The sequence below is a fragment of the Alosa alosa genome, chromosome 16 (assembly GCF_017589495.1).
Source record: "Alosa alosa isolate M-15738 ecotype Scorff River chromosome 16, AALO_Geno_1.1, whole genome shotgun sequence".
Taxonomy (NCBI): Eukaryota; Metazoa; Chordata; class Actinopteri; order Clupeiformes; family Clupeidae; genus Alosa; species Alosa alosa.
This window is the reverse complement of record NC_063204.1, coordinates 31187440-31210901: the sequence shown is the minus strand read 5'-3', so window position 1 is coordinate 31210901 and position 23462 is coordinate 31187440. Positions and strand designations below refer to the sequence as shown.

At 45.1% G+C, this 23462-nt stretch overlaps 1 protein-coding gene across 1 annotated transcript in view; it reads left to right on the top strand.

Moving 5' to 3' along the window:
* bmp6 (bone morphogenetic protein 6) overlaps window positions 1–23462 on the top strand; it is a 35743-nt gene that overhangs the window by 11878 nt on the left and 403 nt on the right. Inside the window, exons 2-6 of the mRNA XM_048267105.1 lie at window positions 4946–5138; window positions 10797–10945; window positions 14075–14278; window positions 20960–21036; window positions 21369–21479. Coding sequence (XP_048123062.1) covers window positions 4946–5138; window positions 10797–10945; window positions 14075–14278; window positions 20960–21036; window positions 21369–21479 — 734 coding nt within the window. The remainder of the gene's footprint in view (window positions 1–4945; window positions 5139–10796; window positions 10946–14074; window positions 14279–20959; window positions 21037–21368; window positions 21480–23462) is intronic.

Here is a 23462-nt window from a genome sequence, read left to right as displayed (position 1 = left end):
AAAAGTCCTACAGCAGAAGCCTGTGAGAATCCCAGCGTAATTACATAAACACATACGAATTCCTCCCGTGCCTTGGGCTCCCTGTGCATTTTTATTGGTCAAACCATTGGAGACGGCTATCACAAAAAAAAGAAAAAGCATTTTAAGCACCCGACTGTTTCATGGGGTGCAAAAGATGTCAAGCTTAATTGAAGGCCTGGTGTTGAAGCCCCATTTTTTTTTGTGGTGCGGGGTTTGTGGTGACAGATTTGGGATAAGGGCTGAGTAATTAGAGAAAGAGACAGAGAGGGAGAGAGAGAGAGAGTATTGTTGAGTTATGAAGTCTCAGAAGGCCTATTCAACTGACAGTGTTCATGGCTTGGCTGGGGATGTATTTCACTGAAAATTAATCACCGAAAGAAATGTCGCTTGAGAAATAATAATAAAAACACTTCATGATTTGGAAGTGTTGAAGTAGCATCTGAAGTAGTGTGTCTTTCAGCCTGTCAGTTGTAAACACTTTTCACAGAGGCCTCCCAAAAAAAGATGAAAAAAGATCCAACATCAATTAGAAAGGAGATTGCAGCAAAGCCAAACAAAAGAGGGGAAAACAGTGGATCCCTGATGCAGCAAACAGCTCCATGCTTTGCTCTCTCTGGGCTGCTGGGGCCAGTGAAGTCTTTTCACAGCGCCGACCTGCGAACATAAATAATCAGACTTCTCCCCACTGATACGAGCACGGCTTAGTGTCGCTCCTTTACAGCTCTGTGCCGCGGCAACATTAGTCACAAGCCTACGGCCCCAGCGTCCCAGTGCTGCTAAACACATCTCCACCCTCCCACAACCCCCACCTCCCCAAACGCCCAGGTCTCAAGGCTTGATATATGGGTCACCGGCCTATGGGAGAAGTCTGGAGGGGTGGGAGTTGTGATTAGCTCCCCCTAGGTGCTGGAGGTGGTATTTAAGGGCCCATTGGAAAGGTTGCAGGAGGCCATGGCCGTGGTTGGTGTTAGAAGAAGGGAGGTGGAGGGGGAAGCGGAGGGGTGTGTGTGTGTGTGTGTGTGTGTGTGTGTGTGTGGCGGGGGGTGGATGAGGTGACTGAGGGTGTGGGTGTGACAAGAGTGAAGGGTGGAGAGGAGAGTGTGTGTGTGTTTGGGGGTGTGGGTCAGTCTGTTTGGTTGTTTTTCTCTGTGGTTGTGGGGTTGCGTTTGGGATCGAGGATGCAAATGCGGTTCCGGGCCCGTAGCTGTCGATGACCGCCATGGCCTGCTGGAGGTTGCCATGGAAAACATTGAATGTGCGAGTCGCAGCTCGCCACTGACCACACGCTGCCCACCGGCTCACCAGCAGCACCAGGGCCACTCGCCTCGCTCCCTCTCTCTCTCGCTCCCTCCCTCTCTCTCTCTCTCTCCTTCCTCCTCTAACTCTGACCTTGTTCACTCCTTCTCTGTATTTCCGTCCTTCTCTCTCCCTTCTTCACAATCTCCTTCCATCTCCATTTCTCTCTGTTTCTCTTCCTGTATCTCTCTCTCTCCCTGTTTCTCTCTTTTCCGTCACTCTGCGTTCTTTTCTGTGACTGCTCCTGAGGCTTTGTTTTTATCTGTGTGTGTTTGTCAGTTTTTTTTCTTTCTCTGTCATCTCCCTCTCTCTCTTTCTCTCCTTTTCACACTTTCCCCTTCACCTTCTATCTGTCCCTCTGTCTTTCTCTCCCACTCACTCCTTCCTCTGTGCTGTCTGTGTTTTTTTTCTTTTTCACTGTCCCTTTTCTCTTTCCTTTCCTCTCTCTCTCTGCCTGTTTCCCTCTCTTCTCTCACTGTCCTTTCTCTCTTTCCCTCCCACCCTTCCTTTTTCGTCTCTCTCCTTTCCTCCCCTCATATGTCTCCCTCTCCTCTTTCTCTCTCTCTCTCTCCCTCCCTCCCTCCCTCTCTCTCACCGGGCATCTGTGGCTCTTTTTTCCGCCGTGGTCCCGCACAGCTGCTCAGTAGGTCAGTCTCCTCCTGTGTCGTGCTGTGTGGGCTGATGACAATAGCACAGAGACACTGGAGGCAGATGTTGTGCAGGTGGAAAGCAGAGATCAACCCCAATTAGAGGAGGCCCTGTTCTCCTTACCCCTCTTTCTTTTTTCCTTTCCTCCTTTCATTTTGCTCTGTCCCCCACTCCTTGTCTGTTCTTCTCTTTACATGTCCTCCTCTCCTTATTTATCTCTTGTCTTCTGCCGTATCTAGTGGATATCTCTCTTTTTTCTGTTCCCTTGCTTTTTCCCCTACATTCTTTTTATCTCTGCCTTTCATTTCTTCTTCTTCTTCCCCCCCTTTTTTCCACAAGGAGAGGTATCTGTGAAGAAGATGAAGAACGCCCACACAGAGAACAGGGGACGAAGTGCAGACATTCCTGCCTTAAGCCGGCTGCATCCCCTGCACAAATGTGCCTCTTGCTCAAGACTGTCTATGTACTTTTCCGCTGTCTGTGTGGTATGTGGTCATAGACAGACACTACAGTGGGGGTCTTGTTCCAGGCCAAGTGGCTGGATTTTCATCTGTGCAAGAATAACTCAAACTGAACTGCTCTGTTGCAGCCATTTAGCGCTGATTAGCAAATTACGTGCTCTCCCCTGAGCGAAAAAATCATGTCAATAGTTTGCTCTTTAAATCCAACCTGGTAAATCAATCCAGGCTCCTTTCTTTTCTCCACGGGAGTCCTATCGGCTCGTATTTTCTGTCTAGTTAAAAGTCATTTTGTGAAGTCATTTTGTAAATCCTCTTCCCTTCTCCTGGCCTCTGCTAATGCTCTGTCTAATAGATCTGTCATCCCTAAAAACCTGTGCTGTTGATGGACTAAGCCGCGCTGTTCTTATGGAAACAGCTGTGCACAAGGTAATGAAGAGGTTTCTGTCACACATGACAAAGGCCACATCCAGTCTCAGGTGCTGATGAGAATCCCATCACAAAGGGGACCTTTTCGACACAGCTTCCACACTACGCTAAGCCCTTGATATTGAGAAGGAGGGAGGAAAACTTGACGAGCAATGGCCACCGGCTACCTTGGGCATGTTGCGGATTGGAGTGCGCACTCGTGCAAATCCTCCTCTTGTTCTTCCTTTTTTTTGTGGCAAAGGATTGTGGGATAGAGTCTGGCAAAATGGGAACAGCTGCAGGGCCTGCAGAATCCCACTGGGTGCTGCTTGTGTCTTCTCTTTTTACTACCCATAGGTGGTTTGGCCAAGGTTAGACAGTCAATTAGGATCAAGGAGGCGGGACAAGGATGGGGTCCCACAGGGGCCACTAGTGGGCCCCTTTCCGATCCTCCAGGGAGAGAATGGCAACTAATTGGGAACACATGTGCTGAGAGGCTTGGGGGTATGGAGGTTAGGGGCAACTGGATGGCTATTTTGAATGGAGAAGAAGACCTGGGGGAAGTTAATTCCCTACTGCCTCATCATGAGCTCTTCAAGTGACTACTGTAATGCATCACACCCAAGGGGTATGGGGGCACCCTTAAGTGTTTTGTGTCTGTAGCTCCACACTAAACACACACACACACACACACACACACTCACACACACACAGAAACACACTCACACGGACTAACGCACACACATAGAAACACACGCACACTACTACTACTACTATTTCTGCGTCGCCTGATTTAATTGACTCTTTCAGAGATTTTTTCTCTCCCTTTTAAGGAGGCAGGGCCTCAGGACGGAAGTGTGGGCTCCTTTCTCTCTCTTTCTCTCTGTCTCACTGGGCACATGGAAATCCAATCAGGAAGGGACACTTCATCCAGCCACTGAACACACGGGGCATCCGGCTGGACTTGCACTTATGTGGCGAGAATAAAAAAAGAAACACATATCTATATATAAAGAAAAAAGTTTTGCCTCAGTGGACGCAGACCTGACTGACCCTGGGAACCAAAGGGAGGTGGTGCTGGTGACATAAGTGAGCGAGGGAGATGACAGAGTGGTCGTCTGATGTCGGAGAACGCTGTGGTTCCCTACCCCCTGCTTCTTAACCCCCCCCCCCCACACACACACACCCCCACCCCTCTTAGCAAGGGCCCTGAGAGCGCTGAAGTGTAGGGAAGTTGGCCTGTCAAGCCAGGCCTTTGCTGTGGGAAAAGCACTGGACAAATTAAGAATGACTTTCCTCCCACTGGAAAAAAAGTGCTGTATGGTAAGAGAGTGGCCCCTACATCTGCTGACTTTCTGAAGTGGTCACACAGTAGAAGTGTATGTGCATGTGGTCCTAGATGGTGCATTTTAATAGAGGGAAATGACAGACCGGAGCGAAATAAAATGTGACCCACAAGCCTTTTGGGTTGAATTGAATTGAATTAATTCCGGTGGCCCGATAGAATGCCCCAATGGGTGAGTATAAATGGTACACAAAGGCTATATCCATATCATTGGAAGCATATGGGCATGTATGGAGGTACATTGTATGCTGAGAGCAGCTAGTTTAAAGTTGACTGATATTTAGCAGATGCTTTTATCCAAGCGACACGGATTCGCAACGGTGGGAATCAATGGTGGGAATGGTGGGGACCGATGATCAGTCGGTGACGCTGCCTCAGCTTCACCACCCCACTTTCCGTCCGCCCCATTTTCCCAATCAGACTTTTCTGCAGGTGCATACATTTTGAATAGTGTAATGTTTCTGACATATAGTCATCTTAACATCTAGCCATTGTTCTTGTGGCACATTTGGATAGGACGAACCCTAAAGTGCTGTATGGGAGTGGTCACAAGGATTCTGAGTTAAAATTCACATGTAACTTAACTTTGCTTGTCTGTGTTACCACGGAGGTTGTGTTACCACCTTGGCTGTTTGGACTGATATGTACTGTATGAACGGCTTAGAGTGTGCCATAGCTTCACTACAATATGTTGCATTGTAAATCCAACTTAAAGTCCCAGTTTAATAGATTGGACTCCTTTTGTGTCCTCTGTGTTTCCGTCCTGCAGTGGAGTACGACCGGGAGTTATCCCCAGAGAGACGCCACCACAAGGAGTTCAAGTTCAACCTCTCCCAAATCCCAGAGGGGGAGGCCGTGACTGCAGCTGAGTTTCGCATCTACAAGGAGTGTGTCAGCCGCTCGTTCCGCAACGAGACCTTCCTCCTCAGCGTATACCAGGTGGTGGGGGAACGGCCAGGCAGGTAATGAGGTCTGACACACATCACACCTGCCACTGCTGGATTTTCCCTCTATCGATACAGACATGCATACACACACATCTACAGTATATTTACATGCATGATACATGTTTTTGTTTGTGTGTTGTTTGTTTCATATATATGTTGTGAATTGTAAAACACTGACATTTTGGATGGTTTCTATGGTAATGAAGCTACATTGGGGGATCAACACACTCACTACATTTCATCATAGCCTTTTAGTTGCTGTTGTGTCTATATAATGGCAGTGGGGGAAAGGCAGCAAGCTTTCCATTGCATTTAGTGGCAGAGGGTCCATAGCAGCTCCAGCAAGCATGTGATATGCAGTGTAGTGTGCAATGTAAATAACTGGAGCCTTTTAGTCAGTCTGTCTGTCGGTGTACAATAAACATCAAATGTAATCACAGTACACATCAGAGTAGGATTTCGGTTTGACTTCATCACAGGAAAGCCCATCTTTCATTCAGAGTTTTGAATCTCTCATTAGATTTTCAAAGCCTTGGAACAGTTACACACAAAAATGGCTGTTATTTATCAGCATTCTGTTTCTCAACACTTTGGTGCTGATACTCTTGAGGGACAGGCCGTTTGAGGTGTGTTTGTGATTCTTAATCTTTTCATGTAAACCAGATGATAAATAGTTGTCAGTTTCAAAGACGATAATGACATGAGTTGATTTATAGATGCGAGGGCTCTCTGTTTTGGACCACACATGTTGAGAGGAGTGTCCTCTTCGAAGGTACACAGATTTTACAGACTGATAAGTTTGCTGTGTTCATTGTGCACATTGTAGTGTTTTTAAACAGGGAGTTAAGATTGGTCTAGCAGAGAACCTTAGTATGATCATAACAGGATCTGCAAAAGATTTTGTTAAAGCAGCTCCTGTATAATAATGAGAGAATTACATTGTTTTGAAGACACTTCATGGGATGTTAGCACTTAGCAGTCACCCTCTCAGACACAGACTCGGCAGAGCTCACTCTTTCTCTCTGTCTTTCTCTCTCTCTCCCTCTCTTTTTCTCTTTTCTCTCTGTCTCCTGGTGGGCGTCAGACTTCCAAAATGCTGGTTTTCTGCCATGTATTTTATGTAGACGGATGCCTGACCACAAGGCCTGACAAAAATAGAGTGACTTTACCGTCAAAAAGACGGCCAGGCCAACAAACGTCAAACATTTATATTGTGGGCAGTGGGAGGGAAAACTTCTTCTGAGGGAGCCAGTGTCATGCCAGGATCTCGTATGCACTGTTGATAGGCATGTCAGCAGGACTCAAACATGAGGTTAGTCATCAGGATGCATTTTACATGAGAAACTGCCCCAACTTTAGCCGATCATGTTTAAAGCCCAACAGACAGACACGTGTCTTGCCCAACACGACCCTGAACGTGCCACAGGTTTTAATTGGGAAAATAAATCCAAAAATAGATCCAACCATCCACAAACCTTTTTACATTTCACTCATCCGATAAACCAGTAGTTTTCACCCCTTTCTGGTTCTTTTATGGAATACAGCTTTTTTTTTAGTTTGCATCATGAGGCACTTGTTTGCTTCATTCCTTGAACTTTACAATAGGTGCTTTGTTCGCTATTGCCCAGAGTGGGAGCCTTTTATTTTGGAGATATTTGGAGATTAAAGGGACTCATATATCTCCAATTACGGCTGTATTGTAGGACACAGTTTACCTTGAAGGAAATTATAGCTTGCCTCTTTTTGTGGTATTTCGGGGGTGAAGTGCTTTGTGCGTGCAAATCCCTGGTACTGTGTGGGCTGCAGAAGGTATTTGCTTAACAAATGGATTAATTTGCAGGACTGTCGAGTTTTAAAGACATGATTGCTAAGATTACTGTTCACAATCTTTTTATAAGGACGTTGGTGGGAGAAGGTGAGGGATTATATGTGACTCATGAACTAGCATAGTTTCGATGTGGACGAAACAGGTGTTTGAGAGAAAGCTGAGGTTATGAAACTGTTACCTTGGCCTGCTCACTCTCTACTCTCTCTCTCTCTCTCTCTCTTCTCTCTCTCTCTCTCTCACACACACACACACACACACACACACACACACACAATGTTACTGTAATGTCTATTACAGTGACTACTGCTAAGCTGTGATTGAGACATATCAGCAGATTAGTACAAGTAGCCTATTTGCTTATCTGAAAAAAAACCTGTTTATCTCATTAAAAGTAGATGCTTAACACAAAAAATGGGAACAGAGTCTGCAACTATTTACATGCAGAGGTTGTTGACATTTTTTGCTGTGAATGACCCTCTGTTTTAGGGGTTTGATTTATTATGTATAACTGTTATGTATACATTATGTATACATTGTTTCAAATGATTTGTAGTCTTTCCTGTTGACAATTTATTGTTTCCTAATGCAATAGGCCGACGTTTATGGAAAGTTTAGCTTTTTCCAAATGTGAAAACAAGATTTATTCCGTCACATGCATGTCACGCCAGTAGAAAGCCATGGACATAGACCTCAAGCCAACGCATGTTGACTTAAGCAAGTGACAGAACCAGTAAACGGATAAAGTATGTAAACAAACCAACCCTAAACACATAAACAGCCTTTGACCTTATTATTGGATAGCCTTTGGATTTTCCATTGGCACATTTGGCTGAATGTTTAAACCCGTGCTTGATTAGATTATGAACCTTTCCCTGTTTTAAGGTCAGCTCAAGCTAACAAAATTCAGGGTGAAAGTTCCCTGGTTCCTACATCTCTACATTTAGGAAGAGAGTCTGCGTGATGAACAGGACGGTTACTGAATAGCCTTTTTTGCCCAAAGACTGGCTTGTAACTAACATTTGTCTTCTCTGTGAGATAGTAAGACAGTCTTGCACAGCAGTCCCTAACTTTTGTAAACAGCCATTCACACTGCATATTCCATATATAAATCTCTTATAAATCTCTAAAGATATTCATTGGTCTTAGTAGATAATGGTATGCCTTTTCAGGCCAATGGAAATGATGAAATGCATCAATAGATGTGAGAGAACATTTCTGATATGACAGAAGGATACACTATATGGACAAAAGTATGGGGACACTTACAACCACTTAATCACTGAATTCATGTTTCCTTCACACCCATGATCCTCAGATTTATAAAATTGAGCACCCACAAGGAATTGCCCTTCTATTAGTCGCATTGTGTATAACCCGCAGGGCAGTGTTTTATGCGAATTGAAAAAACAAAACAAACCATCCATTAACCGCATCTGTGTATTAACCGCAGTGCCCAATAACCCAATGAATCAGAATCAAGAAGAATGCTGCATGCATTCCCATATATAGCCCGCCCCCACACATTAACCTCATCGCTGAAGAAATTTAGCAAAATCGATGTATACTGTATACCTCGGTTAATATGAAGGAAATGAATTATACAGTCTGCATTCACAAACATTTGTGAAAGAATGGGTCATTCTGAAGAGCTCAGTGGTTCCAAGTGTGGTACTGTCACAGGTTGCACAAAGCAAAGTCCATAAAGACATGGTTGGTAAGTTTGGTGTGGAAGAACTTGACTGGTCTGCACAGAGTCCTGACCTCAACCCCATCAAATACCTTTGGGATGAATTAACGGAGATTGGGAGCCAGGACTTCTCGTCCAACATCAGTGCCTGACCTCACAAATGCTATTCTGGATGAATGGGCAAAAAGTCCCAGACACACCCCAAAATCTTGTGTCTCCAAAAACCTTCCCAGAAGAGTGGAAGCTCTTCTACTATCCTATGCCTATAGATTTAGATGGGAGAAAAGTTATTGTAGGTGTAATGGCCCAATGTGTCCCAATGCATTTGTCCATATAGTGTATATGAGTGCTATACTATGCTATACTACATGGTATAGCAGTTTAGTTTGTGTTGGAGCAGTGGTATCCTGATGGCTTCATAATTAGTTGGCCCGGGTTCAATTCCTGAACCCGCCATTGCAAGTCTTTGTTATTTTGGCTAAAAGCGTCTGCTAAATATCAGTCAACTTTAACTTTTTGTCATTTGATAAGGGTAAGAAAATCATGAATTTAGCATGCAAGGCTATGAGATGGGGTTTCTTTTTCTCCAGATGGCCATGTCTGTTATTTTATGACACAGTATGCACTCTCTCTGGTAGGTGGACACCACTAGGTGCCATGAAAGTTATGGGTTCAGCTGGATGCCTCTCAGCCTCAGGCAGCCCCCTCCTGCCTGGCAGAACTGGCTAATCAGAGGTGCTAACACTTATGAGTCAGCATTAGCCAGCTAGGACGAGATGTGCATACAAACAGATGGAGGAGAGTGTGTGTGTGTGTGTGTGTGTGTGTGTGTGTGTGTGTATGGTGGGATGAGGGGGGCCTTAAGCTCTATGGAAGTCTTGAGAGTGGCTCTAATTAACGACCAATAACGAGGGTCCACCGATGCATGACTGCAGGGGCATTCCCGGAACACCTGGGCGATTGTCCGCTTTGAAGTGCGGCGTAAGGAGGGGCCAGGGCTCTCTGCACTGTATCATTACTGTAATGGGGATGGGCTTCTTTGTGGTGCTGATGTTGTTTGTTTTTGAACCCACTGCCCTATGAGCCTGAGCCTTACACTCTGAGTCCCTCTCTGTGGCCGCTGGCTGCGGACTGGGGTTTTTAACGTTGTTTCGCGTCCAGGCCAGCCTTGAGACAATGATTACGACGCGCTGGCTCAAACGTGCATGTATGATGGAGGTTAATTGTAGTGCTGCTTGTTTGAAGAATGCAAGCTGGGCTGGGCGGATTAACCTTTATGGGATGGATCTGTCCTTAGGCAGATTGGTCACTCCGTGTTCTATCCAGATGATGGATTGTTTGGTGAGCATTTTTGTACGGCTGTTTGTCTGCAGTCATGTCTACAGTCTAGGATGACTACATTTGATGGAATGGAATTGCAGTATTACTAAATATAAAGAGAAACAGACACCAGGTGCAGGAAACAGCAGATTCAGGCTACAAAAAAGGTGCCAGGAACTGGTGGTCATGGCAACTGTGAGAAGTCAAATAAAAACAATTTAATCATGTTTTAGAACATATTGTCATCCCTTTCCTCATAGTGCCTGAATATGTGATTCTTTTTAGCCTCCGGGATGCTGCACTTCCTGAAGTTTAAAGGTCCAGTCAACAATTCTGATGAAAAGATTCTTGATATTTGAGCTCAGCATCCAATCAAACACACCACTGCCTTAAAGTGCTTCTGTGGAAATGTTGCTGATTGGCTGGAATAGGGTATTGTTTACTCCAAGCCCATTGTTTCCCATTTACCAAGCCAGGCCGGTGTGTGAACACTATGTTTTGTGCTCTCATGCAGAATGCGATTTAAACATTTGTACTGGTTTTGGGGGGTAGGGGGCGTTGCGCAAGCTATACTGTGGGCGTCCCGTACCATGAGCAGGCTCAATGGTCCAGGTTTGAGTCTGGCCTGAGGTCATTTCCCGAACCCTTTCCCCATGTCTCTCCCACTCATTTCCTGTCATCTCTTCGGTGTCCTGTTGAATAAAGGCTAAAAGGCCTGAAAAAATATTTTTTAAAAAATGCACTGGCTTGGAATCCTTGACTGTCCCTCTGGGTTGTAACTTTGTCCCTCTCCCTGTGTGTGTACTCACCATCGTGACCTGACCTGTCCCTCCCTCAGGGACTCGGACCTTTTCCTGCTGGAGTCCAGGAGACTGTGGGCGGCCCAGGAAGGCTGGCTGGAGTTCGACATCACCGCCACCAGCAACTTGTGGGTGATGAGTCCAGATCACAACCTGGGGCTTCAGATCAGCGTGGAGACCCTCAGTGGTAAGGCCCCAAAACTCATAGCTTCAAACAAATCAGCCAGTGATTTGTTCATGTTATGGCATAGAATATTTACAGCTTTTAATTCAGTTAGATGGCTGTGTTGAAAGAAGGGAGCGGGTGTACTGGGATATATCCATTTTCCATCTATGGTCTTGCTCCAGTAAAAATTCCTAGAGTTCAACTGGAAGAACACAGAGCTATCAACTGTTATGGGCTCAATTCCCAGAGAAAATCCTGAATGTAATCCCACACAGTATCACTGATATTGATACCCTTAAAGTTTTTCAGTTTAGGATATTATATCAAAAAAGAAAAAAGAATCAATTTCAATCATTTTTTTGTCAGCTCATAATAGTGTTGCCCAAATCTAACCTCTGACCTGGATCAGCTTCAAGTCAGAGGCCACTTTCAGTCAGGTATGAAACACTCACCAACGTAATAACTTCCCACCAATGTAATAAACCTAGCCTGGGTTTTCCCATGCTGCCTAACGCGCACGATTTTATTCATGCTGCTAGAAGCTTGGATTACATGGACTTCGTTTTCACCTCAATGAAGGAACCAATCACAGAACGGAGGGGGGACAGCAAGACGATGACAACACACCAAAGCGGTTATGAGCTACGTACAGACACATTTGATAGATATTCGTAGCGCCCAAAAACGGCTCTGGGCATTTGTAAAACCACGTTTCAAATATGAGAAAATGAATGTGTAGTTCCCAGACCCCATCTCATTGAGATATGGTTTGGCATTAGCCAGGCTATAATAAACCACCAACGTAATAAAAATCTGCATGTTTTAAACCCACCAACGTAATAACTTCCCACCAATGTAATAATTTCCCACCAACGTAATAACCCAATAATTATTATGTTTGCAGGAAATTATTGCGTTGGTGGGAAGGTTAAAAAAGTTAATGTAATAACTTCCCACCAATGTAATAAATCACTGATTTAGTGAAATTGTATCTGTTTTATCAATTGTAAGGGTATAGTTGTCAACAATTGTCACCATCTAAACCAATCTTCATCTTACATATTTTGTTGGATAAATTAACTGCTGTGGCAAAATATTTTAGTTCAATGTAATTCAGGAAACCTTTCAGCTATACAGGAAAAATAATGTTCCCTCCTTAGCACTATTGGGAGGGCGTCGCTCTGCGGAGCACATGAGGAAGTGTGCCCGTAGCATCGCCGGTTCGAATCCGGCTTGATGCCGTGGCTGCCGTTGTCACACGCTCTCCCGTTAATATTGGGGCAGCCGTGGCCTACTGATTAACGCTTCGGACCTGTAACCGGAGGGTTGCCGGTTCAAACCCCGACCAGTAGGCACGGCTGAAGTGCCCTTGAGCAAAGCACCAAACCCCTCAGTGCTTCCCGAGCGCCGCTGTTGTTCCAGGCAGCTCACTGCGCCGGGATTAGTGTGTGCTTCATCTCACTGTGTGCTGAGTGTGTTTCGCTAATTCACGGATTGGGATAAATGCAGAGACCAAATTTCCCTCACGGGATCAAAAGAGTATATATACTTATACTTATACTATACTTTTCAAGGATTTCTCAGGTCCAATTCCCTCAAATTCAAAGACCCAACAGTTTAAGACATGGATCAAATTGTATTGTTACAAATTGTTTACAAATAACTAAAACAAGCTCAGAGAGAGACTCTAGAGAAACTCAACAACATTTAAAAAAGAGAGGCTTGAATGTGTCAATGCTTATCAATTGTGCTATGTTTCAGTGATGGCTGACAAAGTTCTCTTGCCTTCTAACAGAACATATAGAAATTCAAACACTTTTAATGACCTGTCTATTTATGTCTATTTTCAAACATTTTCCAGGCCTTGATTTCCCCTCTCATTTTCATACATTTTCATAGCTTTTAAGGACCCGTGGGTCCCAACTGACCGTTAGAAGGTTCATTTGCACAATGCTTGCCATATTCTCATTTTTAGCAACATTCAGTAAATATTCAGTCGAGCACTTGTGATTGTATCCATGTCATTTAGGGTCCAGGTTGACAGAAAAAATAAATATGATTCAAAAGTTAGGAGCATGTTCTTAACCACACACAGCAACGTTCATGTCAGTTGACAAAAGACCATCAGGATCTATGGTCTTTTGGGCCACCACCATCGACTTCAAGGCAGCGCTGCCTGGAAGGTGCTAGGGTTAGGCAAGGGTTATGGTAAGGGTTAAAGTTAGGGTTAAGGTTAGGGTTTAGCCTTGAAGTCGACAGAGGCGGTACTGCTTTTAAGTCGTCTGTGTGGGCCCGAAAGACCATCAAGTGCCTATCAGGAGGATGTGCTTAACCACACACAGCAACGTCCGGCCTATTTCCCTATTATTTCTACTATTTCATGATTATGCTTTTTGGGGGTGTCTTGTAATGTGTATCCCAGAGCCTCTTACTCTGGTGTGGCCTATAGTGTCGTCTGCATCAAGTAAAGGGGGATTAGATTTAGATTTAAATCTGTGATTTATTACATTGTGGGAAAGTTATTACATTAACTTTTTTAACCTTCTCAGCAACGTAATAACTTCCTGCTAACGTAATAGTTATTGGGTTATTATGTTGGTGGGAAATTATTACGTTGGTGAGAAGTTATTACGTTGATGGGTTTAAATTGTGCAGATTGTTATTGCGTTGGTGGTTTATTACATTGGTGGGAAGTTATTACATTGGTGGGTGTTAATCCTGCATTAAGCACAAAAAGAGAAGAGCCCTCTTTTTTCAGGCTTTTACATTTACATTTACATTTACATTTATAGTTTAGCAGACGCTCTTCTCCAAAGCGACTTACATATGTCAATTATATTTCAAGGGCCATTGTTCCCGGAGAAACTTGGGGTTAAGTGCCTTGATTAAGGTGAAAGCTGGGAATTGAACCCACAACTTCAGGCTACTGTATGTTAGCCCAGCCCAGCCCAGCTCCTTAGTCTCTACGCTACCACCACCAATTTGAGGAGCTGTTGGGTACTGGGCATAGGTGGAAGACCAATGGAGATGCTGGATTTGGTGTGGAGATAGAGAAGCTGTTATGTTCTGTGTGAAAGTGAGGCGGTTGCTATTAATATTCACACCAGTTGAAGACTTTTGTTGTCCTTTTCCTTTTGGTTTGTGGCGCAGGGCAGAGCATCAGCCCCAAGGAGGCTGGGCTGGTGGGCCGTGACGGAGCTATGGAGAGGCAGCCCTTCATGGTGGCCTTCTTCAAGGTGAGCGAGGTACACGTCCGCTCCCCGCGCTCCGCCGGCCCAAACGGCAAACGGCGCCAACAGAACCGCAACCGCTCCAGCCAGCCACAGGACTCATCCCGCGGCGCTGGCCATACAGGTCAGTCAACACAACCAACACCAGACAAAAACACTTCTTGTCTTCTTAATTCAGATCATCTCTGAATTAGATGAATTTATTGGATAATAACACTAAATTCATTTGCCAATTAGCAAAGGCAAGTTAATTCATTTTATGTTAAAATTTACTGCCTATTATTGTTTTGCCGGATGTCCAAACCTAGCTGGCCTTGTCTGACAATATACTTCAGTGTGTAACAAATGATTGTGGTAGCTGCTTAGTCAGTTCAACAGCATAGAGAGTCCGGATCCAATGTGGTTTTAAAGAATACCTCCATCAATCCAGCTGAACTCCACCATATTTATTTATCTGACCATTTATTGCTTCAGTCATTTATTATTACCTCATTTATCCCTCAAGTTAAACCCTCCATGTCAATTTAATATGTTTTCAGGGGCGTGTATTATCTGCTTAGGCAGGGAAACAAAATGGAGTATGCGTTTCCTGGAAGCGTCCTTGTCAAGTGATTGCGTATTGGCATTGTGGCCTTTTGCTGACCTCTGAGGAGGCAGTGTCAACAGGGCCACCGCTGAATTAGGCCTGAGCCTAATCCAGTGCTATGTGGCCTCTGCTTCTCATTACGCTGGCTCTTTGAGGTGGTCGCTGAGACCAACATGACCGGCAGGTCCCTTGGCTTTGCGCTAATACCAGCTTGATCCAATGCTAATTTCACATGTGAGGGCTGCCCACGAAGGTTGAAAACCCAACCTCGTAAAGGCTGACTTAATGATCCCAGTTAAATTTTTTCACTGCATCCACTGTATGCTGTGTTGGTCAGTTATATAAACAGCTACTTAAATTCATCACAAATACTTTTCGACTTCAAAAAATAAGTCACACACTTTAGTAGCTTAACCCTGTTGAGTAACAAATAAGTTGAGAGTTTAACCTGTATAGTGTTCAAATGTCTTTCTATTTCAGAAATGAATATCTAATACCATTCACCTATATTGAAACTGAATTTGCACCCTTCTGATACATTTCCCCATTACTCTTATCTTGTAACTCTTAACATGTAACTGCAGTATTTTTCCATCAAGTTTTTCAGTGACTTTCTCTTGTCTATGTTTCATGTAGGGCTCTGTACAAAGCACTCACACTATCATAATGCCCTGCCTTGCTCAACTCTTTGAGGACTAAGAGTGTGTCAAGTTAGGAGACGATTTTTATGTCACAAATAGCATAACATAGTATAGCGTAGCCCTTTGCAGAGGGCTGTGGTTTGACTACCGCTCCACTTCTCACTTGGCTGCTCCAGAGCCATCCATCATATTTGTGACCCTGCAATTAAACAGCAGGCTGCAGAGAGCCCTGCCTCTTTCTTTTTGTGTATGTGTGTGTGTGTGTGTGTGGTGGACACCTTGATCTTCTCTTCCGTTATACAGTAGTGAAGTGACAGAAAAAAAAACAACAAAACAAGAGAAAGCCCTTAAAACTTAGCACGCTATGTGCTTCGCTTAATGAGGAAAATCTGGTTAATTTGTCCTGAAGGGATTGGACTTTATGTAACCCGAAATATCAGCCCTCCTGATCCGTTGCACCACTAGGGATGTCTGGAGCGTAAATATTTAGATTCCGCAGAGGAAGTTGCGAGGCCCTTGCGACAGCGGTCTCAGCGTGGCCTTGCCGGAGCAGTGGGAGGCATATGGTTCCAATACACCATTTCTCATCTCGGCTGGCCTCGCCGGACAGCCAGCCAGCCGGCCGCTCGGCACCCCACACAAGTGGCACATCCTTCTGGTAGTTTCCGAGACACTAACGTGTGAGAATGGCCTATTGTTCTCTTTCAACGCTGTCAGCACGCGTGTTCCAAAGCCCCCCTCGAGGGCTCAATTTCACAATCAGCCATTCAGGAGCGGGAGTGGACTAGCGTGTGCGTACACGGCTAGAGTGTCGCCTGCTTGCTCCTTTCACAGTCCTCAGGTGTCGTGAAATATTCAGCTGAGCCGCACAATACGACACCTCCAAGGATAATTTAGGGGTTTAGGCAGAGCCGTTATAGAATCTGGGCTTTGCCTTCTCGACGCAGGGAGTTAATGACCATCTACCTACGCAAACGCGGCAGTGTGAGCCTGCCCCTGGACCTGTAATTACCCCTAGCCAGTCATTAGCTTAGCGCTAAGGCGGCTGAGCGAGCTAACAGTATCGCTTAAAAGAATCATAATAACACGGCAGTGTCCAGCTGTGTTTTTTCATCTTGACCCTCCCCTCCAGGTCCTCTCCTTTTGTTTACTGTCGGTGTAATTAGACATTGGCGAGCTCGGCGAGGGAGGCTTAATAACCACAGTGATGAAAGACAGGAAGACAGATAAAGCTCTCACATGGACACGGCAGACAACAGCCACATTCTCTTTCATGTCTTTATGGGAGTTGGGAGAAGGGCTCAGGGGCTTCTCTCTCTCCCCTCCGTCTAGTTCCTGTCCTCCCCCTGCATGGCCCTGGCAGGGGCTGGGTCTATGTTGGGCTACTTTTTTATTTTTTTTTCCTTACACAGATACTCTATCACTGCCTCGACAAGTACACCACGGCCTCCGGTAATTGGCACTGTTAAAAAGCGACAGGTTTTTGAGGCAACCGTTGTCATGGAAAATTTTAGAATGAACAAAAAGAAAACGTGACAGTTTTAATGTGGGTTTCATGTGGTCAGGATCTTATAAAAACCCCAAACATAAAAAGGGAACGATTTGATTGCAGGTTTTAAAAAAATTATACATTCAAGTTTGCTCAAATCTGAAAGATTTCAGGAGTAGCTGGTTGGGGTCGGGGGGTAATATTATTGGAAACAAGGAGTGATTCATTAAAATTTCACTACATCATAAATTGGAATTTTTTACAGGTTCACATAGTCATGGTGAGCATGTGGATTTCACAGGCCTGCCGAGTGTCGGTCCTGTTGCGATAAGTAAGGGGGTCTCTGGGGTTGGGGGTTGGGTGCCGAGCATTAGCCCAACGCTCTTCTCGGCTCTCTGCAGTGGCCGTGTGGCGTTAAATTTTACTGGCAGGAAGGAGAGAGGTGCTTTATGGGTACCACAAATCTGGCCTTTACACTCTATGAAACTCCACACTAAATATCACCTTTATTCCCCTTAAAGGTTCCCCGACTGTAAATAACCATGCCCATAAAGATGGTGAAACCTTGTTAAAGTGTGTGTGTATGTGTGTGTGGGTACATGTGTATGCATGTGTGTTCTGGTGAAGGCGGAGATGGATTTGTAAACGTGTGTGGGGTGTGGGCGGGGGGTGGCTGTGTTGGGATGGAAGGTTATGGGGTGTGAGCATGATGACACGAGTGTGTGTGTGTATGCATGTTAGGGTGAGTTAGTGAGAGTGTGTGTTTGTGTGTTTGTGTGTTTGTGTGTTTGTGTGTGTGTCCATGTGTTTGCATGTTTACCACATTGCCACATTGCGTCCACACTTCTTTTTGCACTCACTAACCTCCCTGTCCCAGCTGAGGCTTAGCATCTGCCTTGTTGTGTACCAGACATGAGCTCTGGTGGCACACACACACACACACACACACACACACACACACACACACACACACACACACACACACACACACACACACACACACACACACACACAGGCCTTTTTCTGGGCTGCTGACTAATGCATGGGTGGTACGGGCTCGGTCACCCCACACACACACACACACACACACACACACACACACACACACACACACACACACACACACACACACACAAGGCCTTTTTCTGGGCTGCTGACTAATGCATGGGTGGTACGGGCTCGGTCACCCTCCTGTGAATCGCCTGAGGCCTGAATGTCATGCTCTGTAAACTGCCCCACCCTTAATGTGTGTGTGTGTGTGTGTGTGTGTGTGTGTGTGTGTGTAGGTGAGGTATAGGGGGTCTGGGTGAAAGAGGGCATCGCTGAATAAAGGTGAGTCCCCTCGAGGGAGCGGGGCCTAAACGAGCCCCCCGGGGCCCCCAGTAACAGGGCCGATTTATCCCGGTAAATATTGACCCTCTGGGAGGCACGCCGGCGTGGCGGGAAAAACCCAAACAGTGGGCCGGGTGGCCAGGGGCGCAGCGGCAGCGGCGGAGTCGGTCTGTGGTACAAACAGAGGGACAGAGGGGAAACACTACATGTTGAGACAGCAGCCGTACTGCCCCGAACCAGGCACACAGGAACACACACACACACACACACACACAGACTCAGACGCATACACACAGAATCACACACACACACACAACACACACACACACACTCACACACACAGACTCATAGACACATACACAGGCCCTATGCTGTTCCAGCTCTGACCACAAGCGGGGCTAACTTTAGACGTTAACGAGCCCCCAAAAAAAGAGAAAGCAAACCAGCCACTGGACACAGTTGTTCCAAATGCAGTGCTGTTTCTCTCTCTCTCTCTGCTTTTTTCAAATCAAACAGGAAGAAGCGGGTGTGTGAGGCCCTGAACGGGAAACACCTGAGTGTTCAGGAGTGTTTGCTCCGCTGCGAACGGGGTGACCTTGCAAGGGCCAGGCTACCAATGTCTCCTTGTCATCAGACTCTGTATTAGGTTCCCTCTGCTGGAACCTCGCATCATGTGACCATCGGGCTGGAATTCCGGAATCCCATTGTTGATTGGGAAAGGGTGTGGGCGCTCTTACTCTAGGATATGTCCGATTATGAAACCATTCTGTTTTTTTGCAGTGTATTGCACTGGACATTTGCTGAAGGGTCTGACTACTTTAATGATGTGTAGGAGGGAGAACTTACAGTATCAGTTGTCGTGTTTTTCACTCAAAACCCACTCATGATTTCATTCCAAACCCCAACAGTTTATCAAGATACCATTCTACAAGCAAGCGTCGATTTCTTGTTTGACTGGATTCCCATGAAAAATGATGTATCTTTCCGGTGAACAGTAGAAGTGACTTGATTAATTTGCAGTACTGTTAGCTGGCCTTGCCCCAGGTTAGCATAGATAGATAGATAGATAGAGACTTTATTGATCCCCAGGGGAAATTCAAGACATGTCAGAGCTGTGGCCAAAGCACTCTGTTTTGTGTGCATTCTGACTACAAGCAAATTCAATTGACTTACATCATAATGTCATTACCGCCCATGAATTATAGTTGTTATTAGCATCAGAGCTTATGTCGCTCTGACATGAAAACAAATAGAGTGCTCAGTCACTCACTGCATGTGCCAGTGAGATCCATGACTGACCATGACTGCACTGAACGTGTGAGCATGCCTGTGGTTGTGTGTTTTTAATGTGAACGAACGTGTGTGCATTTGTATTTACTGTATATAGTGTGTGTGTGTGTGTGTGTGTGTGTGTGTGTGTGTGTGTGTGTGTGTGTGTGTGTGTGTGTGTGTGTGTGTGTGTGTGTGTGCGTGCTAGAGGCAGCTGTGCATGAAGCACTGGGTCCTGGACTTGACAGTGAGTGAGTGCCAGTCAGCAGCCAGCTGCCTAAATAAATCTGCCTCAGCGACTAAGTCCGTCCGTCCGTCCGTCTGACCGTCTGACCACTAAGGCAGCGGCAACGAGAGTCTGACTCGTCCCTGTTCGTCCTCTGCGCTCCCTGGCATTTAAACGGTGCCCCACTACCCTGCCCGAGCTTGTCCATCTTTTCGCACTCCCTGGCACGCCTCCGGCAGGGTGCCCGCAGGGTCCTGGCAGCTGCTGCTGCCCCAGGCAGGGGTGGACGCTGGGGTGGACGCTGGCCGCTGGAGCCGGAGCAGGAGCTGAATAACAGGATGTGATTGCACTGGGTCCCACTCGCTGATATCATAGCTCTCGCTCTTTCTCTTTCTCTCTCTTTCTCTCTCTCTCTCTCTCTGTCTGTTCCACTCCCTTCTACACTTGCAAGAAGAAAATAATCACAACCCCCAAAAACATACGCACACACACAAAAAAAGTGTACGGCACACTCACAGCAAAAGAGAGAGAGAGCGGGGGACAGAGAGAGAGGGAGAGAGAGAGGGGGAGAGAGAGCGTCAGTGGAAAGAACGAGTCACCAGTTTTGACTTCAGAGCGGCGGCTCGTGCCAACGATGACCTTTCCCTGCGCTCCGCGGGCCCTACCTGATGCTGACACACGGCATAGGGCAAGTGGGCGGGCCTGCATGGAGATAATTAAAACAAACTGCCGCAGCGAGGGGAAAAATAAATGTCATCAGTGACACGTCCAGCCCTGTCCAGTGCAGCACAGCACACAAACATAGTGAAAGGGCCGAGAGAGACAGCGTCACAGAGTCTCGGCCACAGCGCTTCTCTCTTTGTGACCCTTTCACTAGCAGGGAGAAAATAGCAGGGCTGCTGCATAGAGCTGGGGGATGTTCTCATATCTGATGTTAAATAATTGGTTGTTCGTGACCACCACAAGGTTGTCCTTTGTCACTATTAATCTTTTCCGAGGACAGGAAATGATTTACTCGAGAAATTTAGTGCGCTATAAGTCAAGCCAATGTCCTTTCCACGGTGGAGAATGCATGAATTTTACATGAAGTGGTTTTACACCTGTTTCACTGCTCTCCCTCTCTCTCTCTTGCTCTCTCAAACACACAAACCTACTCCCTACACACATGTCACACATCTTTCTCTTTCTTGCTCTCTCTCTTTTTATTTCTCTCTCTCTCTCACACACATTTTCCCTCTGTCTCTCTCTCTCCTGTTGTTTAGATTACAACAGCAGCGACCAGAAGACGGCTTGCAGGAGGCATGAGCTCTATGTGAGCTTCAAAGAGCTGGGCTGGCAGGTACAGTAATGGCTCCCTTCCCCTTCAGCACACACTACTAGCAGAACCAGACCCAGACATGTGCCCAAACCCAGGCCAGGAGTCTGACAGGTGCAGCTGAGGCTGTCCTCTGTCAACTCCTCACTAGAGACGAGAAATCAGAGCACAAATGTCTGACATTGGCAAAAAAGAGACTGAAACTCAAAGTTTGAACGATAATGACATTAACAAACACACTTTGTTTTAGTTTGAAGGCGGGGGGGAGGGGTTGTCTGCAGAAAATGGGTCATAGCATATGGTTAGGGGTGTTTTATTCACAGTTGTTGTCAAATGTGTGTGTTTTATTGCCTTAGGACTGGATTATCGCACCTGAGGGCTATGCGGCGAACTACTGTGACGGAGAATGCTCCTTCCCCCTCAACGCCCACATGAACGCCACCAACCACGCCATCGTGCAGACACTGGTAAGCTGACCAGTCAGTGTCCATCTAAATGGCCAAATAAATACGGCCATGATGTTTATGAAATGTTCATGACAGTTCAATTATTTTATCCTATTTAAATCATATATGATCTAAAAATCTAAAATCAATAATATTCATGACAAAAAAACCCCATTAGGCTTCACCGTAGACAGTGCTCTAATGTAGAGACAGCCTTTTGTGTTTATACAGACTGAAAAGAGATTTGAAGCATATGTGACAGGATAACTATGAGGTTATATATAAGCTATATATAGTCAGATGGACATTACAGGCAATATGTAGACAACCAAGGGGTTTGTGAGGGTGTAAACCCAAAACCAGTACCTCACAAAGACAGCGCTCTGTCGGCCCAACAATACAGTAGGATTAATGGCAAAGTGCTGATCTCAATTTGGAGACAGGTTTGAAAAGTCAAAAGAGTAGTATACATCGCACACTGGAGGTTATATATTGCTGACTTTCGCGTTTCGCAAGTTTCGCTTCATCAGGTTCACGTTCACAGTCAATCTGACACCCGCAGGTGAAATAGGTGGTAACATCATCACATGACCACACCAGACCTAGTGAAAGTACTCCACACTCTAACACACCAGAAAGTCTTTTAGTCACCCCCATTCTGGCAAGAAATATGAAATTAAAGATTTTATTAATTGCCTCTCAACTCATGTCATATATATGTTAAAATGTCCTTGTGGACTAATGTACATAGGCCAAATTAAACGCAATTTAAAATTAAGAATTGCGGAACATAAAGCAGCAATCAGAAATGATAACTTTGATTATGCAATCGCAAGGCATTACAGAGATGAATCATGGACCAGCCACTACCCTTAAGTTTATAGGTATTGAGAGGATCAAACCTCAACCACGAGGAGGTAATTTAATCAAACAACTTTTGCAGAGAGAGGCCTTTTGGATACATGAACTCAACACAGTAGAACCATACGGTCTGAATGAGGTACTGGATTTAAGTGTATTCTTGGGATTAGATGTATATGTAGAGTATATTTTTGTAAATAGATTATATTTTTGTAAATAGAAAAATACACTCTATACAATAATATACTCTATGTAAATGAATTGTTGGTTGATATGGGTAATGACCGAAATTAAAATCTATTGTATTTTTGAACATGCAAAATGTTTTTTGATACAAATATGCTTAAATGACATAGATTGTATCTATGTAGGCCTATATGCAAGCTAAAATATGCAGGATATTGAATTGATGATATTAATTGCAATTTCGGGTGTGTTAGAGTGTGGAGTACTTTCACTGGGTCTGGTGTGGTCATGTGATGATGTTACCACCTATTTCACCTGCGGGTGTCAGATTGACTGTGAACGTGAACCTGAAGAAGCAACTTGCGAAATGCGTTGTTCACGCCAAATAAAGTCAGCAAAATATACCCTCCAGTGTGCGATGTATACTACTCTTTTGACTTTTCAATAGTTATACTGCACACCATCAGCACCTGGAGCAAGAAGAGCTGTGCACAGGGATTTTGACCTTGGAGACAGGTTTGTTAGCTGCAGAACTCCCTAACATCAACTGCCAGAAACTCATCATGTTTTCACCAGACAAGCACTCTGGCCCCAAAGTAACCATTAGCAGACACTGTCTGGCTCAGAAGGATCCCCTATAAACGTCATCAAACTTATATGTGGGGTAAAGGCTATGATATGAGTAAAGAGTAGGCAAGATGCATACGTTTGAGCTTGTATAGTTGTGGGTTAACATGCTATGATAGATGTTTATGGGTGGTGAATGAATGACCGAATAATTGAATAAATGTGTCTGAAATGAAGTCTAGGATATGGATGAGATTAGGTCCAGGAAATGTAATATGACATTGACATGATATGACATGATGGATTCTAAAACAAGCCATACAGTAACTAATACTGATACAGTATATAAGGTCTAATAACATCAAATCAGTCAAGCATGATGATGGTTTG